Source organism: Haliaeetus albicilla, chromosome 10 (assembly GCF_947461875.1).
Source record: "Haliaeetus albicilla chromosome 10, bHalAlb1.1, whole genome shotgun sequence".
Lineage (NCBI taxonomy): Eukaryota > Metazoa > Chordata > Aves > Accipitriformes > Accipitridae > Haliaeetus > Haliaeetus albicilla.
In genome coordinates, this window is record NC_091492.1 from 25,968,736 (window position 1) to 25,996,482 (window position 27,747).

The 27,747-nt window shown below is 45.5% G+C and overlaps 2 protein-coding genes and 2 long non-coding RNA genes across 5 annotated transcripts; 1 reads left to right on the top strand and 3 right to left on the bottom strand.

Moving 5' to 3' along the window:
- Nucleotides 1-666: 666 nt before the first annotated feature.
- On the bottom strand, nt 667-2,561 carry LOC138687172 (uncharacterized). Its single transcript, XR_011326444.1, has 2 exons — nt 2,210-2,561; nt 667-1,094 (listed from the first exon to the last, which is right to left on the bottom strand). It is a non-coding gene; the product is annotated as an uncharacterized lncRNA (long non-coding RNA).
- Nucleotides 2,562-4,972: 2,411 nt separating this feature from the next.
- LOC104316924 (proline-rich protein 9) lies at nt 4,973-27,741 on the bottom strand. 2 transcript variants are annotated; one of them, XM_069794337.1, is made up of 2 exons: nt 21,663-27,741; nt 4,973-6,014 (listed from the first exon to the last, which is right to left on the bottom strand). In XM_069794337.1, the coding sequence occupies exon 2, from the start codon at nt 5,991-5,993 to the stop codon at nt 5,487-5,489; it is 507 nt and encodes a 168-aa protein (XP_069650438.1). In that variant the 5' UTR covers nt 5,994-6,014; nt 21,663-27,741; the 3' UTR covers nt 4,973-5,486. The 2 variants fall into 2 exon arrangements, with proteins under 2 accessions (XP_069650438.1, XP_009915836.2); XM_009917534.2 differs by lacking the exon at nt 21,663-27,741 and adding an exon at nt 7,038-7,093 and having other exon boundaries at nt 5,009-6,014.
- On the bottom strand, nt 12,131-17,306 carry LOC138687404 (keratin-associated protein 16-1-like). Its single transcript, XM_069794338.1, is given in 3 exon segments — nt 12,131-12,631; nt 12,634-14,568; nt 16,076-17,306. Coding segments are annotated over 3 exon segments (2,139 nt in total). The 5' UTR covers nt 16,206-17,306; the 3' UTR covers nt 12,131-12,557.
- On the top strand, nt 17,306-20,488 carry LOC138687406 (uncharacterized). Its single transcript, XR_011326597.1, has 3 exons — nt 17,306-17,887; nt 18,110-18,251; nt 18,790-20,488. It is a non-coding gene; the product is annotated as an uncharacterized lncRNA (long non-coding RNA).
- Nucleotides 27,742-27,747: the final 6 nt, after the last annotated feature.

The window sequence follows — 27,747 nt, forward strand, 5'->3', positions numbered from 1 at the left end:
CCATACAGCTGACTAGAAATCAGTTAGCCAAGCCCATACATCCTGCTGAGAAACCAAAACATTCTGAATCCTCTTCCTGGTCCTTTTAAAATGGAAACTATTCATTCTGAGCAACCAAAAGCTTCCCTTCAGTGTTAAAGACTTCCAAAGACTGTTTTCCTACAGTAGAGTTGAGACTCTAAAAACACAATTAATAGTTTTGATAGATCCACAAGAATATACTTTAGATTATTATATCCTGCAGAAAACTGAGTTTCCCCAGTTTTCTCAGGTTGTTTGTTCAGGACGATTGCCCTGAGATGGGAAGCACATTGATCCTGAGCCAGTTTTGACACCCAGGCAGCAGCTCTCCCCCAAAGGACCACAAATTTAAATGGTCTTTCTAGAAATAGCAATTATTTTGTGTCCTGTTTGCACTAGACAATTCACATTCCTTGTCCACTTGGTCATCATATTAACAGCTGTAGGTTTCTGGATCTATTGGAAATAAAAATTATGAACAAATCATTCCTTGGGAAATATGGAAGGCAAATGTGTGTGGGTCCCTGGGTATGCATGCCTTGTATACAAGTCTATGTTTAAAGGTAATTCTTTGGCTGATAAGAGAAAGCAACAGAATGAATGACACTAGTAAAGTGAAAACAAAAAATATCAGGAAGCAAGTAATGAGGTTACTTATAATTTTATTGTAGTATGTCCCAAATTAAAGATCAGAAGAAGACACCCCACAATTATTTTTTTTATATAGTAGAAGATGAATAAGTCCAAGTTAATGAATTACATCTCTTTGTAATTTCTGCTTGCAAACAAAGGAGGCATGCTGCAAATTTCTAGCTATTCTGGCAGAGCCAGCAGACAGAAGGAGAGCTTGGCAATAAGCATTGCATCTTCCATGGCACTTTGTGGCCATTACTGTTAGTGCTACTTCTGCTTTGGGCATTGCTGCTGCTGCTGTGGGATGCTCTTCACAGGACACTTAGCTTGCCCTTTTGGGGGCTGGCATTGCTCCACACTCTTTGGAGGACACTTTTCCTGGCATTTTGAAGGTATTTGCTGCTGCTGTTTCTGCTGGTGGGAAGACATCTTTGCTAAGCCTGGAAGAAAACCAAGGTGCCATTTCAGTTATTTTAAGCCTTACACACCTCTCCTTTCTGGATATTACAGTTTCAGTCAGTGCTTTGATACCAAACCAACAGTGAAGAGCCTTTAGAAGTTAATCCTCCCAGCAAAATCACAAAAAAAACCCCCTTGGAAATCCCTGAGGATGCTGCTTTTCAGACCAAATTTGTGTTGGTGACTCCAATTTGCTGTAGCTGCCCCATATTGCTTTTCTGGGCTCCGGTCATGGTTAGCCTCTATGGAGATCAGCCACTCTGCTGAGGCCTCATATTCATTTGTGCTTATATATAATTATGCCCTGAGGCAAGCACCATCCTAACAAAGTTGTGATCCAAACAGGTAAATGGCTACAGAGGCAGAGGGAAGAGAAACAACGAGAGGGGTGTCATCGTCCCCCGCCCCGTTCACTGTTTTCTGAACATTTCAACTCTGACAAGCTAAGAAGCAATACAAATTTTAATGAAAGCATGCTTAGTTCAAGGAGAACCTCAGAGCAATATTTAAAACTAGTCAAAGAGGAGCAGAAAGCCAGTGACTGCTCAGTATTGCAAATATATTGAAAGAGAAAAATCATTTGATAACAATCCCTTCCAGCAACAGCCATGTCTTTGCTCAGTTCATTGAGTGCCTCAAAGCAGGAGCCATGTCTCCGGCTGTTAAACACAGGTGAACTGTCCTCCTGCTCAGTGAGGATGTGATGTTATACAAAGAACTGAAACTCAGAGCCCTAGAGATCGAGGAGACTGCAGGGATCAGCCCATGGCTGCTCAACAGATGCAAAACAAGCTGCCAGCAGATGCCATCCTTTGGTAGCCAATACTTAATACCCAGTGGTTATCCACAAGGATTCTTATCAATTGGGAAAGAGTTATGAGGGTTTACTGGTCCAAAGAGTCAGCAAGCCACTGTCTGGAGCCTCAGAAAGTCTCAAAATAACAATACATCTTTCACCTGTATGGAGGTGAAATTGCCAGGGAGATGAGCTGAAACTGGTACTAGACACACAAAATAAAGACAAATCACCCTGTCTCCCAAGAACAGGGCACCAGAAACCCCACATATATAGCTAAAAGTGCATAGAGGGACTCACCTGGTGTCTCCTGCTGCTGGAGGAAGGGAAGAAGAGGCCACTCAGATTAATAAGCCTCCCATATGGGAGGCTTTTATATGCTTTCAGAAGTCAGCCCTGGGAGCTGATGACAACAGATTAACTTGATGACCAGAATCTTTCACAACCAGAACCTGCTCCACTGACACCTCCGTACACCTGGACTTCAGTCAAGGTCTGTGAGAGATGCCTCCTCTTTCAGGTGCGGGGGATTTGTTGTTTTTAATGCAAGGCACACCCAATCTGGTAATAACTGGCTAATTTATTAATAATTCATCTTGTCCTGACCTTGGGCAAAGATCCCACAACCAAACTCAGATTTGAGAGACGGCTCAGATCCGCTCTGGAGCTAGCAGAACATGTTTGCATAATGTTTAGGTGTTTCCTGATAGTTCTGCCTGTGATCACCAGGACAGATCTCCAGCTGGCATAAATCTGAGTGAGGTCGGGGCGGGGGGCTGTGTGCTGCATCCCAGCTCCTGGGAAGGGCAGCAGGTCTGTGTATGGCAGTCTGTAGTTTGGGGTTTTGCTCCTGTCCTTCTCCATTTTCCTTCCCCAAAAGGGGAATGAAACATTTTATGTTGCCACGAAATTAGAAAGCTTTCACCTTAATTTTTCCTTGCACTTTCAAGTAGCTTTTCACTGAAGCAACTAAAACTTCTTTTTCACAAACACTGGGTTTGGCTTGCTGAAGTTGTGGCAGAATTTTTTTTCTAGGGATGGATCTATGTTTCAGAAAAATGTCGATCCCCTTGAAATTTTTCAAGGAAGGAAGGAACAGAGAAAATGTTTCAATGGAAATATTGTCTTTAGCGCTAATGGAAAAGGTAATTCAAGCCTCCCTTGAGTATTCCTTAATGCTATGCCCTGTGGGGTCATATTCAGCCCTAGGAATTACAGCCCAGTCTCCATTACAGGTGTGTGATACATGAAGAGATGATGCACATGGCTTCCACTGGATGTAGAGGAGCAGAAGGTGTTAATGGAAACAACATCATCCCATATCTTAACATCCCTCACTCATGCCTGATTTACCAGGGGTCTTAATGACCCCAAGGTTGACATAGACCAAATGTCACAAATTTGTTGTAAATATACAGGGGAAGCTTAGCAATGCTCAGAACTAACCACAGATGCATAGGTGAGCAGTGTGTCAGGGCTTTTGCAACATATTTTCCTACAGGCACAGGAAGCATGATGAGCACAAACCAACAGGTCTCTTCTGCCGCTTCCTCTGGGGTTCTTAGAGCTGTGTGCTCCCATCTATGATTACTGTGCCTGGTGAAATGCTCGCAGCAGAGAGGGAGAGAAGAAAGAATTTTACATTACTAACACAGCTGATAGAGCTGGATGAAGATGCTTGGAAATCAGTCATAGGTGAGGAACCTCTGGGATGGATCTCATTATTAGTTGCATATGACTTCCTGACTAAGACTTTTTCCATGCCTGAAAGGGTGCACTGACACTACACATGCGGCAGCAGTAAGCAGTTATTAGTGAGGCAGAGTTCACTGCTGAAGCCCCAAAGGTTTGCATTCAACAGTAGGAATTAGAGGTGCACGTTCCTAGTCTCCCCCTCTGTTTTCATGCTGTTGAATATCTGGTCCACCTACCCCTGCTTTGTCTATCTCAGCTGAAAGGTGTGTTCAGATGTAGAATTTGTTTGCCTTACTGAGACATATTTTGCCTATCATTATTCCTGTTTGATGGTGTCACATTTTGGTGTTGACAGAAATAACACAAAAAGGAATCTACTGTCAAACTCTCTACACCTGCACACAAGGTTTTATTAAAAGCTGATTTGGTAACAGTGTTTACACACACCTAAATATAACTCTTTTCTTTTCTAGATTAGATATCCTCCACCCTTACTGTAATGATATGGTAGGTGGATAGCAATTCTCTACATCCCAGACATGGAAATTGTGTGGCCATCACAGAGACAGGTAATCAAGTCACATGCACAGTATGGAAGACAATGGGAGCATTACCTCTGAAACTCAGCATTTAAATGGGTATAATATCCTGCCAGATAATGGGCCTCCTTCAGTTTCAAAATTATGACTTCAAATAAAGAAGATGCATTTATAAGTGAATTAAAATATTATTGCACCTGACAGATGTTAATGAACCCAAAATGCCAACCACTCTATCAGTCAGGGATGCGACTTCTCCTCGTTGCAGATGGGGAACGGATAGGTAACAAGAGTGAGACCTGCCCAAAGCCACACAAAGTATCTGCAGCAAACCTGGGAACAAAACTGCAATCTTGCAGGGCTCAGACCTGTTCCTAAACCACAAAAAGATTCATCTCCTGAAGCCAAATCCCTTACTTTCTATATTTAGTGAGTGAGGAGCACAGGAAGAATTAATCAAAAATACCATTTTTATCTCCATCAGAATGTTTTTAAGAAATAATTAAAACCCCAGCAAGAATGTTTCAATTCCTTCTTTTTTGGATTTGGGGCTTTCTTCCACTTAAATTTACCTTTTATCAGTTTCTAAGATTTGCCTCAATCCAGAGAGATAAAGATCAAAATTATATCATTAATGAAGATGAAAATTAATTTCTATCATTATTTTCAAGTAGGATAAAACTCATTTTTTTGTATCTGTCAGAAAAGTATTGACCAGACGATGTTTTGCTTATAGCATTAGAAGACATTGCTCCACATTATAATGCATGATCTCTGTGTTTACAGCACTGCATTTCAGGCACAAGTCCTCCACAACCATAGCAGCTTTTTAAAATGAAGATTAAAGGAAGATGTTCTTGGGTTCAAAGACATGGAAACGGGGAGATGAAAGAAAGATGGAAGACACATGATGCCATCAATGGTCAATTTTTATTGCTACACATAGACATTAAAAGACAAAAGGACATATGTTAAAAGACAAGATGAGAATTAAAGAACAGAAGGGGAGACATCTTCCAACATCAACTGCTTACAGCATAGCCATTGCTAAATAACTTCCCAAGATGCCCAGCAGTATAATATTGGCCAACTGCAGTTACCAAGCAAAAGGTGCTGAGATAACAGTAGCAGAGTATCATAGGAAGCAAAGATACAGGCTGGAAACATTCGGGGAAATATTTTCCAAGACAAAGAGAGCATGGGGTAACCAGATCACGAGAGGTCTCAGTATGTTGCAGATGGGTCTGTAACTTATTTTTCATTCCGCAGGTGCTCATGAGCCTATGGATATTGCAATGCACTGACACACCAGGGCTGCATGCAAGGCTCATGCATTAAAGCAATCAGCATGGGTGAGAGCAGACCGTGCTGCATGGTTCCAGGCACACTGTCTCGCAGGAATCAACGCACTTGGTGGCACACACCTCCACACATGGGGGTGGGCAGGGCTCCACGCACTTGGTGCAGCACTGGGTGACGCAGGGCTCCACACACTGGGTGGTGCACTGGGTTGGGCACTGAGTGGCACATGGCTTTATGCAGACGTCGATGCACTTAGGGGGACAGATGTCCACACACTGGGTGCTGCAGGGCTCCACACACTGGGTGCTGCAGGATGTGGTGCACTGGGTGGCACAAGGCTCTACACACTGGGTGGTGCAGGATGTGGTGCACTGGGTGGCACAGGGTGTTGTGCAGACCTCCACGCATGGTGTGGAGCATGGCTTCACACAGACGCTGCCGCAGGGCTCCACGCACACCGTCTTGCAGGGCTCCACACACTTGGTGCATTTCTGCACACAAATGGGAGGGGGCAGGCAGGGCTGTTTGCACTGCTCGTAGCAAGACATCCTTCTGAGCTGCTGATAAAGCTAAAGAAAAAGCTAAAAAGAGAAATACAAAATCAGGACACTCATCTTTTCTTCTTGAGCCACAATTCACAACCTGAGCTCTTGAAACATATATAGCAGTTAGTTGTTGGACTGAGAAAAGAACTGTTAGAAAAAATTGCATTTGTGAATGATTTCTGGATTCAGACACATGCAACTAACACTACCAGATTATTCCTTCCTTTCTTGGGAACCTGCAAGCATCACTGTTATGGAGACTAGAGCCATAAACCCTGAATTTTATAAAATTGCCCACAGTTAAACTTTGTAGAAGCCGTAGCATGAAAACAGTTCATTTCCTTATTTTCTTAATTAAATCAGCAAATGTTCCAGGGCCCATCTTTTGCTTACAATTTCTTCAGTTCGTCATGCACACCACAGCACATATCTCCCTTTGTGTAGATGCTGAACTGCTAACGCCCGAGGATAAAGCCAAAAGACCACAAATTCAGACACTATCCCAAATCCTCCAGTGGTATATCATGGTACGTCATTGGAGTTGTATCAAAATTCATGGGCTCATCCTTTCATAAGAGAAGGGTTGGCCCAGAGGTTGCAGCTCCTATTTCCAATTCATTTCCTCATCTTGACTTCTCCCAGATGTCTCCTGCAGCTTTGCCCTCAGGTATTTTCCAGCTTCCTTCTTCCAGATAATGCTTCTTCCCACCCATCTCTTTTGAAGTCCCAAGACTTACCCTGCAGCATCCACTAATTTATTTAATTTCCAGACTTAAGGAGGTAAGAAAAAATTAATGAAGATAGAATACAAAGGAGGATGAGAGACAGTCACAGTTTCTGAAGAGGTGACAGGACATTTGCAAGCTACTTAAGGAAGAGCAAACTCTTTTTTAGAGTCGAACATCCTCTCCCCCATTCCAGGACAAATCCTGGAACAGAAACACCAGAAGCAAAGCTCTCCTGTGATCAGTAATACATTCTCTTGACCAGAACAACCAAGTAACACAGCCATCACATTATTCTCTGATAAATGCAAGAAAGACTTACCAGTTCACCAATGCAGGTGAGTGAGGGAGAAGTCAAATGAACTGGTGTGCACATCAAAATGCAAACCTTTTTATATGGCTTGCATGGCGTCAGCTCCGGAAACAAGGGAGCCCAGGGGTATGGACACCTGACCACTAACTACCTGAACAGACTCCACCTATACATGCTTTACATATTTGTTTACATCCTAATTTTTGATGGAAAAGGTCTTCCAGGAAAAACATGTGATCTTGAGCAAATTCTGCTTCCACATAATACCCGAGTCATGTGGTTCCCAACAGGAATGACATAGTAATTTTTAAAAATCAGGTACCAGATTAATTGCTTTTCAAAAAAGATTTAATACACTTGGATATTTTCATCTCCTTATTTCTGTAAATGTCTGAATGATACCTTAGGTTCTTTCCAGTGCAGTAAGAATGGATAGCTATTATTAGGGAAGATGAACAATTTATCTGATTTACTATGAGAAATATCATGTCCTAATTCTCATGGTAAGAAACAGCTAATCCTACAGTGGGCCATCAGTGCTTCCACAAACTGTTGAGGTATCAGTTTCTTTAATACCTTTTTAATCATTAAATACACCCAACCTATTCCTATCCACCTTCTATTAACAATATTCATGCTTGGCAATGCCAATAGGGACACAACTCCTGTTACCTTGAGGACCTCTTCAAGCCATTCAGGGCAAAGTAAAGCGGCACTCATTTTAAAGGCATTTTTCACAGCCAGAGCAGTGTAAAGGGCTTCAGTTTAAGTGGGATTTAGGCCCAGGACTCCATATTAGTGTATCGAAGCCTTTTGCTGATCATGAGATCTCACTCAGCTCTGCAGCACAGAAAATCTTTATTTCTCTGGGATATTCCAATCACAGAGGTGGAATCAGACTACATTTAGGATTTAGGTGACCAAATTCCCCAATGAGATCATTTACACAAATGCTAAATGGGGAAAAAAAAAAAAAACAACAACAAAAAAAAAACCCACCAAACCCCAACCTGTTCAGCATGAGCAGTGCATCCTGTTTACACTGGAAACCAGGAGTCCCGCCGGAGAATTGCAAGCATCAGCACTGGTTCCTTTCTAGTGTTTACATGGGGAAACCAGAATTCCTGTCCTAAGCTCATGTAAGCTAATGGATTTGCAGTGCTCTTGACATCCTCCCAGCAGCACCTCATGGTTCATTCACTCTTTCCACTCCTCTTCCTTTGCTGGACAGAGTCGGTGCATCACATGCAGTTTCTCCCCCCTAAAACCCATACTGCTGCACTGGCGGCTTTTATAGATAGGAAGGAATAGGGACTTTTACAGTGTGGTCTAGACATTAGCTTCATTGTGAGGAGAAACATCCATGACTGCATCAAATAGACCCTGCAGATTGTAAAACAGAGAGCAACTAGCTCAGATTTAGGTGTCTAATACTTCGACAGATTAATCTCTCCCCATCTTCTCCTCCTAGAGCTAACCCTGTTGGGTGATGCTGAGCAAGGAATTATCCACCAGTACTTTTAGGTTCCCTAAGAGCAGCAGCCTCCAACACTTATCTTGCTGAGGAGTTTCTCACAGTCCGGTTTGTACAGTTCCTCATGCCTTCCTAGGGCTCCAGGCTCACCTCTAAAACCAATGTTGAGGACCGGTCCTACGTCTCCCTTACTATAGTGGGTTATTGTATACCCTATTGTTATATTTGATTAGCAAGAAATAGTAATGACTTCTAAGAGAAATAGACATTTTAGGAGATATAAATTGATCTGCATTTGTAATATGTGAGAACATCAGAGGGCTGGATTATTATTCTTAATTGATACTTATTTGTGGATTTCTATTACATTTATGAGCAATTTGGTGATTTTACTAGTCACATTAATTTCAGTGAGTCAGGACCCTACAGCAACATCCTTTCGTGGCCATCGTCCTTTGGCAAAAGTGCCAAAAAGAGGTGATTTTTTTTTCCAAATCTGACACTTCTGGGATCTATTTAATCAAATGGCATATGTTGAGGTCTGTTGCAGAACCAGAGGCTGGTGTGATGGGTAGTGCTTTGATGAAAAGAGCACAACAGAGCACAAACCTGAAGCACAAGAGGTTCCTGGAGCCCAGGAGACAGACTCCCCTACCCAGAGGTTTGTGTGGTGCTGCAGAAGAGGAGCCCCCTGAGCACTGTATTCTGGTGCTCAGGAGAATATTTCTGAAAAACTCAGTAAAAAAGAACATGGTCAACACTTTTGGCTTCCAGTAATCCAAGAGAGACTTCATATTTCACCACCAAGACCTACCAAAGATGGAGCCATATCAAGATTGGAGCCATTTTCTTACAGTCATAAAAGTTTTCCCTGCAGACATGAAACACCGCATAGTCACGGAGACATGATTGTTAACATAAATACAAAACTTCAGGATGTGCAGATGTCATCATTTTTGATGGAAGCATTTCAAACTGAATTTTTTCCCCATGCAGCTGTTTGGATATGCACCATTTTGGGCTTTCCAGCTGGATTCCTGCTAGAAAAAAAAAACAACAACTATTTCATAAACCGCTGAACACTTTGCTTTAAAAATATGATACCTCTGGATTTCTTTGCATCCCTTGGTTTACCCAAAAGCCTCCAAAGTAAGCTTTCTTCCTCTGTGGCACCCAACACTGGTCAGCATCAGGGACTTCATTTTGCTTATGTGCAGCATCCCATATAGTACACTACCCACATTTTGGTGAGCAAAGCATTTTTCAGAGGAATCAAGGATTCTCCCCATATTCTCAGCACGGCAAGGCCTTCCCAGCCCACTCTCCTGCACTTCGTTGCAATTAAATCTTAAAGTCTGGGGCTTCATTACACCTGACTTTCCCTTCTCATCATTGCCTACCACAACTACCCAGGGAAGGTGCGAGGGTGTGATCCAGCACCGAGGGCAGCTTCTAGGTGAGGCTGATCTCCAGGCTGCTGGTCCATCACTTGCTCCAGCTTTGGAAATCATCACATAGCTAAGATGCCAGGAGGCTGAGTGTAGAATGCAATTAGCCTCACATGAAAACAAGTGGCTTGTCTAGTCCATGCCCTAGGGAGTATTTGATCAAGTAATTAGATCATTACTTCTGGGGCTGAGAGGAACCCAAATATGGCACTATCTGCCTCTTTTCCTGTTTACTCAGGAAGGTGAGTGCTCCATGAAGAATGATAAGTGAGCATCTGAATGCAATTAAATCTGAAAAAGAGGAACTAGCTGTGATTATGAAAAAATCTCTCACCTGTTTTATCTTTTGCCTTCTGACTATTGCAGATATTCGCTTTGATTTTCCCAATATTTTAGAATGGGAATCTAGCTTTCCTTAGGATTTTTTACATTACTGAATAAAACTGTGTCCTGATCTCTGAGGAATACATTTTAAAGCTCAGAGCACATTGCCTGAAAGAGCAAGAACTGTGGGCCTACTACAGCTGCTTATGCTGAACAGCAATTTTCTCCCTAACTGTTATAACAGTTTCATAGATGTAGTATAAACATCCCTGTTTTCAGGGAGGAAGGATCTCTGTTTCTCTTCCTATGGCACAGTCTTGCGTTGTTCACCCAGAAATGAAGTCTCTGCTCTCTGCTAATGGTTCCAGCCTTTTAAAATCTGAATTTCCATATTCATATGAAGGATTAAATATAATGCAAGCATCATGCCATCAGAAGATTGCTACAGAGAAATACTTTAAGGGAAAATCTTATCTGAATGCCATTTTTTCCACCTACAGTTTCTTATTTCCCTGAAGATTGTTGCTTTGGGAGCAGGAGTAAAGGAAATCATTGCTTGCACAGAACCTTTTAATGAGTTTTAAAGGAGTTTTGGAGTCAAATCAGACCTCCACAGAAGGGATGATTAGGAAGCCTCAATTGGTTTGGTACTTCTATTGTGTAGCATTTGTGCTTAATGCCTAGACCACTTGCCGAAGTCCAGACACAGGCTGTGGTGGGTGCTATACAACCAGTGGTGAGAGCCAGGGTCTGCCACAACCTCTTGAGAGAGAAGGACAGAAACAGAAGAGCTGTGAGGGTGGAACGATTTGTCTGAGGCCGGATCTCCCCAACCCACATGCCATGCCATGTCCATTGGGTATGATTTTTCATGTCCTACTATTGGTCAGACTCCTCTACTAGAAAAAGTGAGACAGTGATAATTGCAGGTTAGTCACCAGCCACATGTCCTGGGGCATCATTAAAGAATGAGCCAGTGGGTGCGCGCAGACAGAGCTGCACCCATGTCTGCTGCTCCAGCAGCTGGTCTGGCTTCCCCTGCAGTCTGCTTCCCCTGTCTCTCCTCCCTTCAGCAGTTGCTGCTAAGCTCAGTCCAACTCTGCACCATCTCTGCCCTGGATACCTGCAGGGCACTACCCTTGGCCTGTGTAACAGGGTGACTTTGAGTCCCAGAGGACATTGCTTTACTCCTGGGTGAGCAATCTGCAAACAAATTTGGTGTTAAGGAGGAAGCACTGGGATCCTGTTAGCAGATATTCATGGAGGGTTACCAAAATTGTCCAAGACACCTTGCTAATACTAATAACACTTCTGCAGAATTCAGCAGTGAGTGAATCTGTGTCGATCTCCCTAACTGATGAGGCTTGCCCAATTGCCACCAGAGACATGGCAATAGAAGTCAATTGCAAAAAGCTCAGATAGGACCTCTTATACATGGGTGATGGTCATGAGGCACAGTCTCCCAGACCTGCTCATTTTCCCCTCATTAGTGGCTTATTTACCCATTGCTCATAATGGAACATTTCATCTCTGCCTGCGGGATGCAGACACAGCTGGCCCTGAGCTCCTCCAGCTTTGGAGGAGCACTTCAGCAAATGGTTGGGTTTTCAAAGTCTTTTCAAAACCATGGGAGAGTGGTGCTTCCTCATGATGTACAGCATCCCCTCTCCCAGCAATGATCTGGGATATTCCAGATGAGTCCCAGGTCTCCAGCTATTGCCTTAGACCTCCCCATGCATTCTAGCAGGAGCTGCCAATCTACAGAGGTCAGGCTTTTTGGAAGAAATTAAAAGGAGAACATGTGAGTCCGGGGGAATGCAAAAGTGAAGGAAACACTTGCAGACAGCTGATGCCAAGATCTTTTTTTTTTATTTATTGCTTCATACAAGAAAAGGAGAAGATCACAAGAAAGAACAAGTGGGGAAATTCATCCATCCACATCAGTGCAAAGAAGAATTACAGAATCTTTCTCCCAGGCAATATTCCTGGGGGCACAAAATCAATTAGTTACATGTTACAAGGAAAGGCATTGTTCTTGAGGTAAATATAGCAGAAATGATGCAGAACATAAGGAAAACCATTTGAGGATTTACTCTTCCTAGGACAGGAAGGGCATGAGGGAAGCAAGGATGGGAGGAAGATGTTGGCAGGTGCAGGGATCTGCAAACCATTTTCATTCCTTAGCCTTTGGAGACTCCACAGGGCAACGGCACTGCAGAGTGGGATCCCCTTGCAGCTCCCACCACAGAAGCCCCTCATGCAGCCCCTCAAGGAGCCATGCATTTATGACAGCAGACATCTGCGCATGTGATGGAGTAGTGCCGGCCACAGCCAGAGGTGCATACACCCGTACACAGCGGGGGGCCTTGTGCAACGCAGGTGGTGGGACAGGAATCCACACACTTCGTAACAGCCTGAACATCCCCACAGCACGGATCCATGCATGTGGTGGTGCACTTGGTCACTTCCTCACAGCACGGATCCACACATGTGGTGGTGCATTTGGTCACTTCCTCACAACAGGGATCCACACACGTGGTGGTGCACTTGGTCACTTCCTTGCAGCAGGGCTCCACACACGTGGTGGTGCACTTGGTCATCTCACTACAACAGGGATCCACGCATCTGGTGGTGCACTTGGTCACTCCACCACAGCAGGGGTCCATGCATCTGGTGGTGCACTTTGTCACTTGCCCACAGCATGGCTCCACACACTTAGTAGTGCATCTGGTCACATGTCCACAGCAGGGATCCACACACCTGGTAGCACACTTCATCACTCCTCCGCAACACGGAGCCACACACCTGGTGGCACACTTCATCACTCCTCCACAGCAGGGATCCACACACCTCGTGGTGCACTTGGTCACCTCTCTACAGCATGGATCTACGCATCTGGTGGTGCACTGGGTCACTCTGCCGCAGCATGGATCCACACACTTAGTGGTGCATCTGGTGACACCTCCACAGCATGAATCTATGCACCTGGTGGTGCACTGGGTCACTCTGTCACAGCATGGATCCACACACTTAGTGGTGCATCTGGTGACACCTCCACAGCATGGATCTATGCATCTGGTGGTGCATTTGGTCACTTCCCCACAACATGGATCAACACATGTGGTGGTGCACTTTGTCACTGGCCCACAGCATGGTTCCACGCATGTGGTGGCACATCTGGTCACAGGTCCGCAGCACGGATCTATGCATCTGGTGTTGCACTTGGTCTCTTCCTTGCAGCAGGGCTCCACACACGTGGTGGTGCACTTGGACACCTCACTACAGCATGGATCTACGCATCTGGTGGTGCATTTGGTCACTTCCCCACAACATGGATCAACGCATGTGGTGGTGCACTTTGTCACTTGCCCACAGCATGGTTCCACGCATGTGGTGGCACATCTGGTCACAGGTCCACAGCACGGATCTACGCATCTGGTGGTGCACTTGGTCACTTCCTTGCAGCAGGGCTCCACACATGTGGTGGTGCACTTGGACACCTCACTACAGCATGGATCTACGCATCTGGTGGTGCATTTGGTCACTTCCCCACAACATGGATCAACGCATGTGGTGGTGCACTTTGTCACTTGCCCACAGCATGGTTCCACGCATGTGGTGGCACATCTGGTCACAGGTCCACAGCACGGATCTACGCATCTGGTGGTGCACTTGGTCACTTCCTTGCAGCAGGGCTCCACACACGTGGTGGTGCACTTGGACACTTCCTCACAGCATGGATCTACACACGTGGTGGTGCACTTGGTCACTTCCTTGCAGCAGGGCTCCACACACGTGGTGGTGCACTTGGACACTTCCTCACAGCATGGATCCACACACGTGGTGGTGCACTTGGTCACTTCCTTGCAGCAGGGCTCCACACACGTGGTGGTGCACTTGGACACTTCCTCACAGCATGGATCCACACACGTGGTGGTGCACTTGGTCACTTCCTTGCAGCAGGGATCCACACATGTGGTGGTGCACTTGGTCACTTCCTCACAGCACGGACGAACACATGTGGTGACTCCAAGGCAGCATGGATCCACGCACCCCGCAGCCTGTGTCATATCAAGACTACCTAGGTTCACATAAGTGGTGGTGCCCTGAGGAATCCTAGCATAGCAGCAGGGATCCAGACATCGAGGCAAGCTCTGGATGTTACAGACAGCACCACAGGGATCCACATATTTTTTCATGGGGAAACTCTTCACCAAGATGGTGGGAGGTGGAAGGCAGAGCTGTCTCAGTTGGCAATCATTTTGGCAACGCATCTTTGAGGGAGGGGTAATGTCTGAAAGCAGGAAAGGAATATACTTTGTGGAAAATGGAGACATTCAGCTTTCACGAGGCTATTTTACAAAGAGTTAAACTATACTTTTTCCAGCAGAATACTGAACAATATACTGGGAAAACAGCCTGAAATCCATAGCAGGACATTAACTCCACGTGAAAGCATTTTACACAAGTTTGTAGCTACTGGTTGCACATACATTTCAAACAACTTCTTCTCAAAACAGGAAAGAAAAGTGGTGTTATTTGGACTAGATTATAGTGCAGGGTCTGAAGTCATGACAGTCCCCACCTCTCCACAGCTCCCCTTGGTTTGGGATTAACTCTTTGACACTAATTCCTTATTTCCACCTGAAAAGGAGACTACTAGGCTTCTGATAGTGCCCTGTCCACATGCAGGTCCTCAGCTAGAGGACATGAGTGGAGGCCTTATGCTGGAAAACTTCCACAGGGAAAGGATCTGATGCTCACAGTGCAGCTGCTTTTCCACTTCTCCCACAGAAGTCCTCCTAGCTCTTCTGATCCAGACTTCCTTCCAGGCATTGCTTACCCTTGCAGCCTGCAAGTCTCCACTTCTTATCTTCCCTCCCACTTTTTTCCTTTGAAGTCCTAGCCTTGCCTTTTGATCTCTCTCAAACCCAGTAATTTCCTGGTTAAAACAGGGTAGCAATGTCATTGGGGAAAGAGAGAGGTTAGTCCACTCTCAACTACCCTGAGATGTATCTTGATGGAGAAAGCAAAGCAATTGCAAAACATACAGCAAATAAAGACTGGTAGAAGACGGAGTGAATATTTACCCTTAGCTCAGCTGCTTGGTAAGTACCATACACAAAACTTGCTAAGCAGAAGCACTCATAAGTCTTCTAAATTGCTTCTGCAGATAATATTTAAAAATTAAATAACCCCAGCCACTACATTACTTCCCAGTAAGCCAAGAGAGACTTACCCAATTCTCCACCAGCAACTAGCAAATGAAACCAAAATGGTTTGAGAAACACTACAATATGAATCCTTTTATATGATTTCAGTGTCCGTGTCTCCGGAAGTGAGACACGTCAGGGGTATGGAAATAAAATTTTTAATAATCCAGACCTGCTCCACCTCCAATCCTTAAATTACTTGCTTACATTATAATTTTTAATGAAACCTAGCCACTGAGGTGGTACATATGACACTGTGACTGCTGCCTGCAGCCTGAATTCCTGATCCACGTATTTTCTATGGTGGATGGGGAACAAAGAACGGATGATACAACCTGGAAACAATCCCCCTCAGGATTAAACTTTGTTTTGATAAAAGTTAATTTGGTACATTTTCTTGCCCCTTCCCCAAGACAGCCATACAGACCAGGATTACAGATGGGGTAGGGCTCTAAGCAGCTTTGTTCTGCTCTACTGTGCAAGTTTGCTTGCTCTTGCCAGTGCACAATATCCCTCCTACTGAGAATTTTATTCTCGATAATCTGGTCAGAATTTCCCTTGTTGCAACTTGCAGTCATTGGCTCTCACCCTCTCTCTGGGCACCTCTGAAAAGAGCCTCTCCATTAATACCTTTTAGGTAGCTGAAAGGGGCCCCAGGATGTCCCCTAAGTCTTTTCCTTTCCAGGGTGAGCAGGTCCTTCAGCCTCTTCCCAACCATCGTCTCCTCAAGTCCAAGTTTCCACTGGACTCACTCCAGTTTGTTGGAGACTGTCTTGCACTGTGGGCCCCAAATAGAACACAGCATCCAGATGTGGTCTCACATGTGTCAGATGGAGAGGACCACTCACGCCCCATAACTGCTGGTTTATGCTGGAGAGTGTAGCACAGTACATGGGAGCACCCAAGTTTTCCAAGCAGCTTCATGACATCTCTGCTCCTCAATCAGGCGCAGTAAGGCAGCATAACCAAAAATTGTTATGATTTTCACAGTTAGGCAGCCAGGGAAGGCTTCACACTGTGTTAAGATCTTCAATGTCACTTAGGCTCCTTCTAGGACTTCTCCTGCAGCTGCCCATCTCTATGCAGTGACACTCCAGGGTGATGAACCATCTGTATTTGGTGCTCTGACCACAGTGTCCATGGTAGTGGCCCTTTTCAGTTTGCTGTGCACATTTTCTTCATATAGCAGGCTAAACCAAGACTGAGATACACCATTCACGAAAGACAGCTAACTGTGCATGACTGCCACAGCACAGAGTCGCCGCTTTCTGCCTGCCACAACTGTGGTCAAGTAAAGATGTTCTTGTCTGAAGATCCCTCGTTACAAGAGAAAAGGGAGAGCCAACAAGTGCATTGCCTGTGAAAGATCAAAGACTCTGAGACTTCCTTTTCTGCTCACTCCAAACTAGCCTTAAGTCACTTGGTGACACAAGCATCGAACCAGTATTACTTGCACACAGAGACAAGGGCACATATCATCTGGAGACGAAGGTGTGTTCTTGTGTCTGCATGCTGTTCTCCCTTTAAATGTGCATGTCCATACTGCTGAGCACGGTGGTGTCCAAGTTAGTGGCTTTTGGTTATTTAAGTTGAAATTAATAAATCTGGGATGCGTGACCACTTGGGTTGCCAGTCCACTGCTGACCACAATGATTTGAATTAACCCTGAGTATAATTCACGTGACTTTGGCAAACCAGTGGACTGAAGGGAAAAGGGTGGTGGTCACTCCTCCTATCACCCATCTGCTCTTCAAGGGTGTACCTGCATGAGGATAAAGGCAACATCATGGCGATGGAGTAGTGCTATGTTATTTGAGTCAGAGCTTTAGGAGAAAATGCAAAACATCACGCAACTAGTGATGATATAAGAGGTTCCAGAAGCACGTCAGGACACTGCCACCAGCAGCACCACGTCTGAACAGGACAGTGGCAGTGACAGAAAGAGGTCAGATGTGGCTAAAAATAAAAGAATCCCCCAGATCCCACATCCCATCCTGTCTCTAATGGCCCAAATGATGTGTTAGGCTGGAGGATGTTTTACCGTCACAGAAAAACTGACCCATGACTGGACGACTATTTGAGAGCAAGCCGAGAGTCCATTCATTTCCCAAATTCTTCTCTGGCGTCAGCCCCGCTGAAAGGCCACATGAATTTGCAAGCCATCTTTGCTCACTCAAGGTTATGCTACAGCCACGGAAATAGCTGGTTTCCATTAAAAATAATTAGTCAAATAACCCATCACAGCACAGAGGCGGAGCAGGTCCGGGTTAGCAAAGGGTAGCTTGTCTGTGTGCCTGGGGCACCTCATCTCTGGAGGCCAGGCTCTTGAATATACAAGGCAGATCCTAGGTTAAAGTTGCCGTGTCTGCTCGCCGTCTTTATTTGCTGGTACTGAACCAGGTAAGTATCTTTGGGATTGTACAGATCTAAGCCTATTGCTGGTGTTAATTTTGTACTATGTGCTGAAATAGATTACTGCTACCAGCTGTGTATGGGAAATTGTTTATTGGCTCTCACACCTCCTTGGTGATAAGGGTTTGAAACAGTAATAATCTTCTTCGTTCACATTTACTTTGCCGTAATTCCCATGGATGTTCTGCAAAATGCTTCCTGTTGTCTCAGCACTGGATTTGGAGGGATAAAACATCATCTTGCTCGCTGAACACCTACACAGCAGGCAGGAGCTGAAAATGCTGTGCATGTAGTTATCATCTAAGCAGTGAAGTGACTGCAGCATCACGTAAGGCAGCGGCCAAAGTCCCAGGTAAGAGTTCCTAGCCTCATGGTAAAACTGAACTACGTCTTTCTTTTACCTGTCTAGCCTATTGCTGCTTTTAGCCATGGTAAAAGTAGGACAGTGATAGCTGCATCTCTTGCAGCTGCTGCGAGATGGGTATTTCCCTGCAAGGGAGTTTCAGGACAAGGAGAAAACATCTGGAAAAGAGAGGGGATTAACTTGAAGTTTATAAACCTGCTGAAATTGTTACTCAGTCCACTGCTATCTGTGCAAGAAAATGGTGCTAGGGTGAAATTGTTTGGCTGAAAAGAGATTTTAATAAGAAAAGCTGAGTTTGGAAGTTTATACAGAAAAACAGAATGACCAAACTTCTTTTCATTAGGAATGCTTGCTAAATTTCGGGGAGGAAAAAAAAAAACCCACAGCAAATTTTCTCTCTATTCCTTATTTCACAAACAAATTGTGGCACATACAGCAACCATCTTGCTGAAGAATTCACCAGCCAAGAAAATTAAATGTCTGACACTTTGGGTTAGTAGGCACCAAATTGCTCTTTTTCTTTCAGGCTTGCCTGCAGTGCAGCAAGATGTCTTCCCAGTGCAAGCTGCCCTGCCTGCCCCCTTCTGCCTGCACAGGGGAGGCTGCACACACTGACACTTGCCCATCACATTGTGCCATGGTGGACCTGGATGCTCTGTGCCCTGTGCAGGACATGCAACCCTGTCCTGAGCAGACTTTCCAGGTGGACCCCTGCCCATGTCAGGGTGCAGCAACCTGCCTGGATGCTTGCCCTCAGGTTGGGTCCCCCTGCCCGCCTCCTGCTGTCCCCGTGCCCAGGGACAGCTGCTGCCCTGACCACACATCTGCCTGGGACTCCTGCACACCTCCATGTGTAGGTGCCTGTGCGTGCCCAGCAGTGATCCCCTGTGATGCCCCTCAAAGCAAGGGAGGGACCAGCTTCCCATTCCAGCCCACAGTCTCACCAATGGTGCCCTGCACGCCTGAGACAGTTGGGATGTGCATGGAAGCCTTCCCCCTCCAGCATGCAATCTCGCCAGTGGATCCCTGCATCCCTGAGACAGCTGGGAGCTGCGTAGAAACCTTCTCCATGCAGCACCCAACTTCAGAAATGGATCCCTGCACCCTCAAGACAGTTGGGACCTGTGCGAAGACCCTCCTCCTCCAGCATGCAATCCCAACGGTGGAGCTCTGCCTTCCTGACACAGCTGGGACGTGCATGGAGACCCTCCTCCTCCAGCAAGGAACCTCACCGGTAGAGCCTTGCATCACTGAGACAGTTGGGACCTGCATGGGAGACAACCCCTTGCAGCACCCAGTCTCAGCTGTGGAGCCCTGCACCCTCGAGGTGCTCGAGACCTGCACAGAAGAGCCCTGCTGTGCTCAGGGTGCGACCATTGGTGATCCTTGCCTCAATCAGAGCTTGGTTGCATGCATGGATCCCTCCACATCCCAAAGTGTGATTTTTACAGAGCCATGCGTGTCCCAGAGCGCCACAGAACCCATGGGGACATGCACACCCCAGGGCACTGCAGGACCCACAGACACCAGTTCTACCAAGGGCACAACCAAGGGTGCCGGTGCCCACCCATCCCCACGAGCACCTTTCCACCTGAACACCCGCACCGCCACCATCGTGGAGCGGTGCCTTTCCAGGTGTCAAAACTGGCTGCGAGGCAAGAACTAAGAGTGGCATCAGTGGGCACACAGTAAGAAGTTTCCCTGCATAAATGAGACTTCCTCTGGTGAGTCTCTTGGTTTCTCATGTGTAACAACAAGCGAGAAAATTGCTTCATGTTAAATAAAAAATACTTCTCAATCATCTGTTAATTATGGCTCTTATTTTTATTGCCTAATGTTAACTGCAATAGTAATGGCAAAAGTGCAATGCAAGTATTAATTGCATTCAGAGAGACCTGTTTCATCATCTTCAACCTTTCTACTTCCCACGTACAAATAACTACTTTTATAGTCTGTCTTAAATTCAGTTATGATTTTGCCGTTGGGTTTTCTATCCTCTTTTTTAATGGTCTTTTAGATTGCAATTATTATGACAATATTGAGAAAAGTAGCTCAAAGGCATCATTTTAACATAGCCTGAGAAAAGTCTTTTAAGGAGATATAAAATGACAGCATTTAGGGTGAAGTAAGAGCAAACACTGAACAGAAAGAAGTTGCAGAAAACACCAGGAGAAGAGCAATGCTGAGAAATGGGAGTTTTGTTGCACAATGTTCAGTTGAAGACTGGGTAAAACTCTGTATAATTAAAAGTTTGTCATGTAACAGCTTTCCCCAGAACTGGAGTTAGATCTCTATTAGCAGCAACCTGATGCAGTAGATGGATAAAGCTTTTGAAAAGTTATAGAAAGACCAGGGGGAGAAGGATATGCCAATTATTCCTGCAGCTGCCTGCTGTGTAATTGATGTATCACCTGATATTTCTTGCCCAGCAGCCCTACCAGACTCAGGGCTAGCATCCAAGGCCCTCCGTACTCCCAGTGGCACTTGGTCATGAGCTGCTGTTTGCTGATATGGCAGTTTGCTGCTGCTGCAAGAAGAGCCCAATGCAGCTCAGGGTAGCCTGGAAAAGTGATGAGAACCAGCCTAGGCATCCGTAAACAGCTGCTCAATGAAAGCTGTTTTTATTGCATTATGGCACTTTGCTTGCTGGGTCTTTAACATTCTCTGTTAGAAAGGATTTTTCTGTCTCCGTACACACATCATATAAAATAACTGTATGTGTTAGTGCTCTCCGTGTATTTGCAAAGAGATGAAACAAGTCCTTATAGTGTAGCAATAATTGCAGTTTATTGGATTGAGGGAATAAATCTTGATGAATCTGAAAAGTTCGACAGCTGTTTCCATTTTTTTCCCCAGTAAATAAATCAACAGATATCATTCTCAAGACACTATGTCAGATTACCATGCCTGAAACTACATATATCACCCATTATGTAATAAGACTCTTCAGTGAGTTAGATTACATCTGCAGTATTAGACTCTGTAAACACCTATAAATCAAACATTAGTGAAGTTAGCCTATAGTAATGTAAAAATGACAACTAAAGATGAACAAGCAAAGATGATAAGCAGAGGAATACTGTTTACTGTAGTACCAAATATGCCCTTGCAAAGTTAAATCAACTCAGCTCATTGTTACAAGACACTCTTTTGACATCCTATTACTGGCTGTCCTTTACAAATTGTCGTGCTGTCCCACATCATCTCAGTTAGTTACAAAAATAACTTCTCATTACACATTTGCATTGCCCTGGCTGGCACTTCCCCTCGCAACCCCAACATTTATGGTTATGCCAACACAGCATGCTCCATCCATCCCAGCACATTCGACATTCACACACCCATTTACTGATACTCAAGAGTTTGTTGGCATCATCCTGGGTGCTTCTAAGTGCTTACCAACAACAACCTGGAGGCTGAGCCATTTCCTCCAGCACAGCAGCTGCTCAGCAGGCAAGGAAGTGGGTTTCCTTTCCTCAAGTGTCACTAAGTGTTCATCAAGACCAAGGTGAAGGTTTCTTTAGCTCTTTAAAGGACTCCACAGTCCACCCAGGGCCATAAGTATGTCATGTTTTATATGAAAACTAAACCTAGAAAAACTTGTCCTTTCTGTTGGGTGCATTGACTGTAATTTCAGCAAGCATTTCTTCATTCGAGCAATGTGGGGCAGGGATGGTCTTTGTGGCTGGACTGCAGTGCCCTGATCCTAGTCACAGGCCTGCAGTGCTGGTGGTAAAGCAGCAAAGCAGGAAGGAAGGACTAGATCCAGCTAGATCCTTTCACTGGTCCATGTTATCTGAGGATGTACTGTGTTTCCATCTCTAAACTCAAGAGCAGCCTGTTCATTGCCTTCTCCCAGCTCTTCATTCCTTTGATGGTTCTCATGTTCCCCTCACCATAATCTCCTCCCCTCACTCATCTGCCATTATTCCTGCCTTGTGACACCTCATCATCATCAGGGTGGAGTGTAATTGGTACAGCTGGAAAAAAGGCATCAGGTGTGATTGTGGCATTCCTAACATATCAGCTAGTAATTTATACCTTTCCTACAGAGAGGAAGGAAAGGACAAAATGCCGTCCAACCTGGGTTTGGCCAAACTTTGTTTGCAAACAAAAGTCGAGGACCTCATTTCTCAGACATGGCCGACAAGGCTGAGAGCTTGCTTACGGACATTTCAGCTGGTACTGAGATGAAGGACTGTAAGCAGTACCTCAGGGCTGGTACTGCTTATTTCATGGCGCCTGGTGAGTCATTTTAGGAAGCTGATCCTTCCAAGCAGGTCAACTGCTACACGTCTGCACTTGTGAGCCCTGCCAGTCTGGAGTCCACATTCTCCTAGCCTGAGTCACCAGCTCCAGAGGGTCTTCCAGGCACAGGGAGGAGACTGACAAGTCCAGTTAAAACAGGCATCTCCCACTCTTTACTAAAGCCAGAGAGGTCAGCACCCCTTAGCACATCCAAGTAACTCTTCAAAACACACAGGAGCTGCACTAAGTGAAGCATTTAACAAAAATAGCAAGTTCAGCCATTGCCACATCAGCTCCAAATTCCCTATTTCTTCACCCTGTTTTCTCCCCTCTGGTTTTCAGGTTCCCATCCAGCATCTTGCTGGGTTCAGGACCAGGTGACTTTTGCCCGTGGGCTGCAACTGGCTCCGTTTCAAGCAGGGCACAGTTCTAAACTTCAGCACAAATGTACACCTGGGCAAGAAGTTTCTGAGAATAGCTGCGAGCCTGCCAGAGCCCAGCACACCTTCCTCTGCGCTCGCCTTTCCAGTGTAAACAAACAGAAATGTTGCTTTTAAACAAGGCAGGCCACAGGCAGAACTGGTAGCGCCTGGTTTCCACCATCTGTCCTGTGTCCAACAGCCTGATGAAGGGAGAACTGATTAGTCCTTTCTACTACAGCAGCATGAACCTAGCCTCTACCAATTTTCATGAAACTAGTAAAGATTTAACATTTGTTTGAACCATGCCACTGCGTAAAATTTGCTTGCAAATAATAGGTTAGGATATTAAACACGGGAGCATAGAAGCTTTACTTCTTGGGAAAGCCAGGTGAAAGATGAATCCCCATGAAAAAAAGAAAGCAGGTGATTTCCCTGTCTGTATACCTCCAGAAAAAAAGGAGAGGAGTGGGCAGGGCAAGCAGAATCTGCATTCCTGCAAGCAGCACAGGTAGCACAGTGCAGGACAAGGTGCATCAGCCTGCTTACTGCCTGGCTTTCCCCCCTGCTGCCAGCCCACAAGCCTTGTGCAAGCAGCTTCCAGACCTGCACTGTTCGCCTCATTGAGTGCTGCCACACCGCTGCCAGATATGCGTCCCTGCCAGGCAAGCTCCATCTTGCCCCAGAGCACCCGCTCTGGTCCTCAGCTGCCAGCCCGACACAACGTCTTGCTCCTCCCCAGCGGCACCTTGCCCAGCCAGATCCACCACACTGCCAGCCAGGCTTTGGTGGGGTTTCTATCAGGTTGTGTTTCCCAACACACCCTCTCTGCCCCCTTCCACCCTCTGCTCTAGATGACACTCCTGTTGTTGCAGCACAGCCACCCCTGAGCAATTCTTAGCTGCTTCCTCTCCACCTGCCCTCAATGCTCCTGCAGTCACTCCCTGCTGACCAGAGCTGCTTTTCAAGACAGCAGAAAGCAGCTTTCCACCCCAACCAGAGAAGACACTAAACCTGAGACTTTAAGCCATTGCCCAAAACTGCAGCTTCCTCCAAAAATGAGCTAGCAAAAGGAACTGAAATTCTCCCACTGATGTGCTGGACAGTGAGGAAGCTAACGGGCAAAGACACCAAAATTGTCCCCACCACCAAGGGGAGCACCTGAAATGAGTGCAGCCCATGACTCACTTCCACCATGGCCACAAGGGGTGACTCAGGTATCCACCAAACCCTCAGCTTTCAAGTGGAACAAGCTAGCAGAGACCACAGCCAAGGCAAGTGCCCCGTCCCGTCCCAGCCCATCTCCTCTGCTGACAGCCCTGGGAGAAGGCAGCGAGCTCCATGGGTGCACAGGTGGCAGGAGCAAACTGCCGCTGCCTCCATCCCCAGCCAGGGTCCCCGCACATAGCAGGAGCAATGGCTCTGGGCTCAGGATGATACAGTATGGGAAGAAAATTGAAGAGGAGTGCTCACAGCCCAGCTGCTATACCTGCCCAGCCTCTGAGCACTAGCACAAAAAGCTGGTTCATGGTAAGAGCTCTGCCCAGAAGCTGATTTTCCAAAGCTAAACCCTGTGGCCAGCTCAGGGAGTGCGTCTGAGCGAGGTCTGGGTGCAGGCAGCAGACCTGATGGGAGGGACGGCATCCCAGCTGCTCACACCAAATGCGCAGAGGTGTGTCTGTGCATACACACACTTGGCCCGGGCACCCACAGCAAACACACACACGTGTGACCATGCATGCACACACACACAGCGTCCCCTGGTGATGTACAGCATGGGAAGGCAGGAGGATGTGTCCTGCTGGAGCTTGGAGAAGTTGAAAGGCGAGGAACATACAGGCAGTGTCAAAGCTCGTTTTCTGATGACAGATAAAAAGTAGGATTTGGAGTCTTCTGGGCTGGAGGTAAAGAGTAGTGGCAGCATGATTAATTTTGTCTTGATCGTCTGCCAGTTAACAGCATTCCCGAACATCTGGCGTGAAGGACTGCCATACAGCATGCTGCCTTACCAGCGGTCTGCCTCCCTACAGTGAAAAACAGGTGCCTTCAGAGGGAGATTAAATAATTCCTCATAGCAGTAAATGTGGGATAATCTCATCTCACCTTCCTCCCTACCCTTTTTCCTTGTTAGATTTATTCTTAGTCTCTAATTGCTAAATATTTGTTTAAAATGAGACACAGAATTTCATCCGTGCTCTCTATGTGCTGGCTAGCTACATATCATCATTTCCTTTCCTTTTCCAGACCTAGAGCTCTTTAAGTAAACTTGTGAGTTCCTTTGCACCTTCAGAAAACATAATTTACTCCATGACAGCTTCTATGTTTTGAATTAAAAGAGACGGCTGGATAAGTTACAAGCAAACGAAGCACAGAAAAATCCTGCATTCACAAGGAGGATCAATGGGTGAGAGGAACAAGATAATCTGAGATACCCATGCCCCTTTATGAGTTCTAGGGTACAAATGCAAAGGAAGGGCTTAATTAACTTCTCCATAAGTGTAATTAACATATGTATTAAAACTGTCTCAAAACAAGAAAAGTATCCTCAAAAGCCTTGTTTCAGCCAAGAGATTAATTCCTAATTTTAATTGTGGGATTATTCAAATGCAGAAAGAGTCTTTTAGATATTAAAGGCATTGCTAGCTGGCTTTCAGTGCATTACCACAGGGAGACTTAGAATCCAATTATCTCTGAAGAAATATGTTAAATATGCTCATTAACATGTAAAAAAGTGGAAACATCTATTAGAGAAAAGCTGATGTATTACACTTCTTAATGTCACAATGAATTAGCAATAAAGAAGGTTGCAACAGAAATAACTTGCTGAAATGCCTAGGCAGCACAGGAAAACACAGCATTTTATTCCAATTAGCTTAATTCCTGATAATGACATAGATGTAGCGATAAAACTCTCTGTATAATGGGCTCCAGCCCCAGGAAAGTTTAGGAAATGTGCTTCATGTTGGAACGAGGTAAGCCTGAACCTCAGTGTAAACTGCCCTCAGCTCTCAGCAGGCAAAAGAAAGAAGGAAACAACAGGAAGAAAAGGCAAAGGAGGCATGTGAGGAAGGCAATAACCCCAGATAAAACCTCTGGGTCCCATGGCTGCACAGAGTGCAGGCACTAACCAGGCATTTGCTTTTTCTTCTAACCTCCCCCCTAAAGCAAGCCCCATCCATTCAAGCCCCAAAGACTTCCAGCTCTCTAAAACCCATATTTAAATGCTTTCTCACATTAAACCTTTAGTGCAGCACTTTCCCTCCTTCATCAGCACTAACCTACACTTCTGCTCTTCCCTGCTGAGCAGGAATAATCAGAGTCATGCAGGAATAAACAGTAATTTCCTGCTTTAGTTTTTGTTGAGGAACCTGACCGCTCTGACCTAACTCCCACCCCCTTGAGCCCCAGACCCTAAACACACCCAAAGCCTAACACCCGACACCAGCTCAATACCAGTCCCTGCCATTACTGCCTGACATGCACTCATGACACAGCCCCAATTGCTGGCAATGCTTTTTCTGTGGCCCCTTCCCTCCCGATGCCTCCTTCATCTGCTTCTTCTTTCCTCCCCATTAACCAAGGAGCTGAGCAATTTCCCAGATCCACAAGGTCTTCGAGCAGAAGAGAGGAAAATAACCCAGGGCTGTCTGAGGAGGCACCGGTTTTCTAGTTCTTTTTTCAAAGAGAAGAATTTTAGGTGAGATGGCTGAAGTTTCACACATTAAAATACAGCAGGAGAAATTTAAGCATGACCTAAGTTGTAGATCTTCAGCAATCACCACAGTGGTAATAACAGCTCCTATATTATTTTAAAGCTCTTGTGTAACCATGAACACTTAGATTTTCCATACTTTTCTTTTTTTTTCTGCACTTCTGACACAAATCTTGCTCCAAATGATCACGCTAGAGTCCCAGTGCTGCTGTGAGCCAGGTGTCACCTCCAGCTTCACCCAGCCCTGGTGTGCATCACGCCTCCAAACCCATGCCAGTGGTGCAGTCCAGAGCCCAGGGAACCACAGCTGCCCCTCGTGTGAACACACAGAACCAGCATGCTTAGAATATCTTTTTGCCCAAGAAACAGAAAGAAAGATGAACTGGACAGATGTGCATAAAATTAGGTAATCAAGCTGCTTAAAGGAAGCAACCAGAGAGCATTTTACCAGCAGCATAAGCTTGAATACACACTCTGCCTATCCAGAGAAGCTGGTTTACCCAGTGCCCCAACACATTTTCTGCTGGTGAGCTCAGAAAATGGAGCTCCTTCAGCAAATACACCTGAAAAATTTGCTAATTTTAGTGGAGTGAGTTTGCCAAGTAAACAATATGCTGCAGACTTGTTCCCTCCTCTGCCACAACATGCACCTTACCTCTGCAGGAAATCCACCTTGGAAAGCCATCCCTAATTAATGTCCATTTTGGCTGCTTTGAACGCAAACTCCCAAACTATTTATTCTTCTCTGAAGTGCAGGTGGCATCACAGCAGAAAGAGCTACCCCTCCTGCCCCAAAATTTAGGCTAATGATGCTTTTCTAGCACCAGCATGGCTTAAAGGTCTTGGGGTGCCCAGGAATCTCTAACCACACAGGACACCACCTTGGAAGCTGCTGGCTCCTTTTGATATTGGGTGAAAACAGAGAAATTAGAACCTAAGCTTTATTTCAGCCAAAGGCATTACCAGCTAATTGTATTAAGCAATTTGGCTCTGCTGCAAGAGCAGTTTTCACAGTAAAGAGCAGCACAAATGCTGTTCTTCTGTTGTAGAGGTGTTCCTAGGAAGATCAGCTTCTTTCCAGACCTTTTCAGAGAGCAAGCCCTCC

What these genes read in the sequence shown, in the direction of transcription:
- LOC104316924 (XM_009917534.2), bottom strand. Translation starts at nt 7,091, where the DNA reads ATGTGCACACCAGTTCATTTGACTTCTCCCTCACTCACCTGCATTGGT. An exon ending in TCACCTGCATTGGTGAACTG is followed by an intron (nt 6,015 to 7,037) that starts GTAAGTCTTTCT and finishes CTTTTTCTTTAG; the next exon opens with CTTTATCAGCAGCTCAGAAG.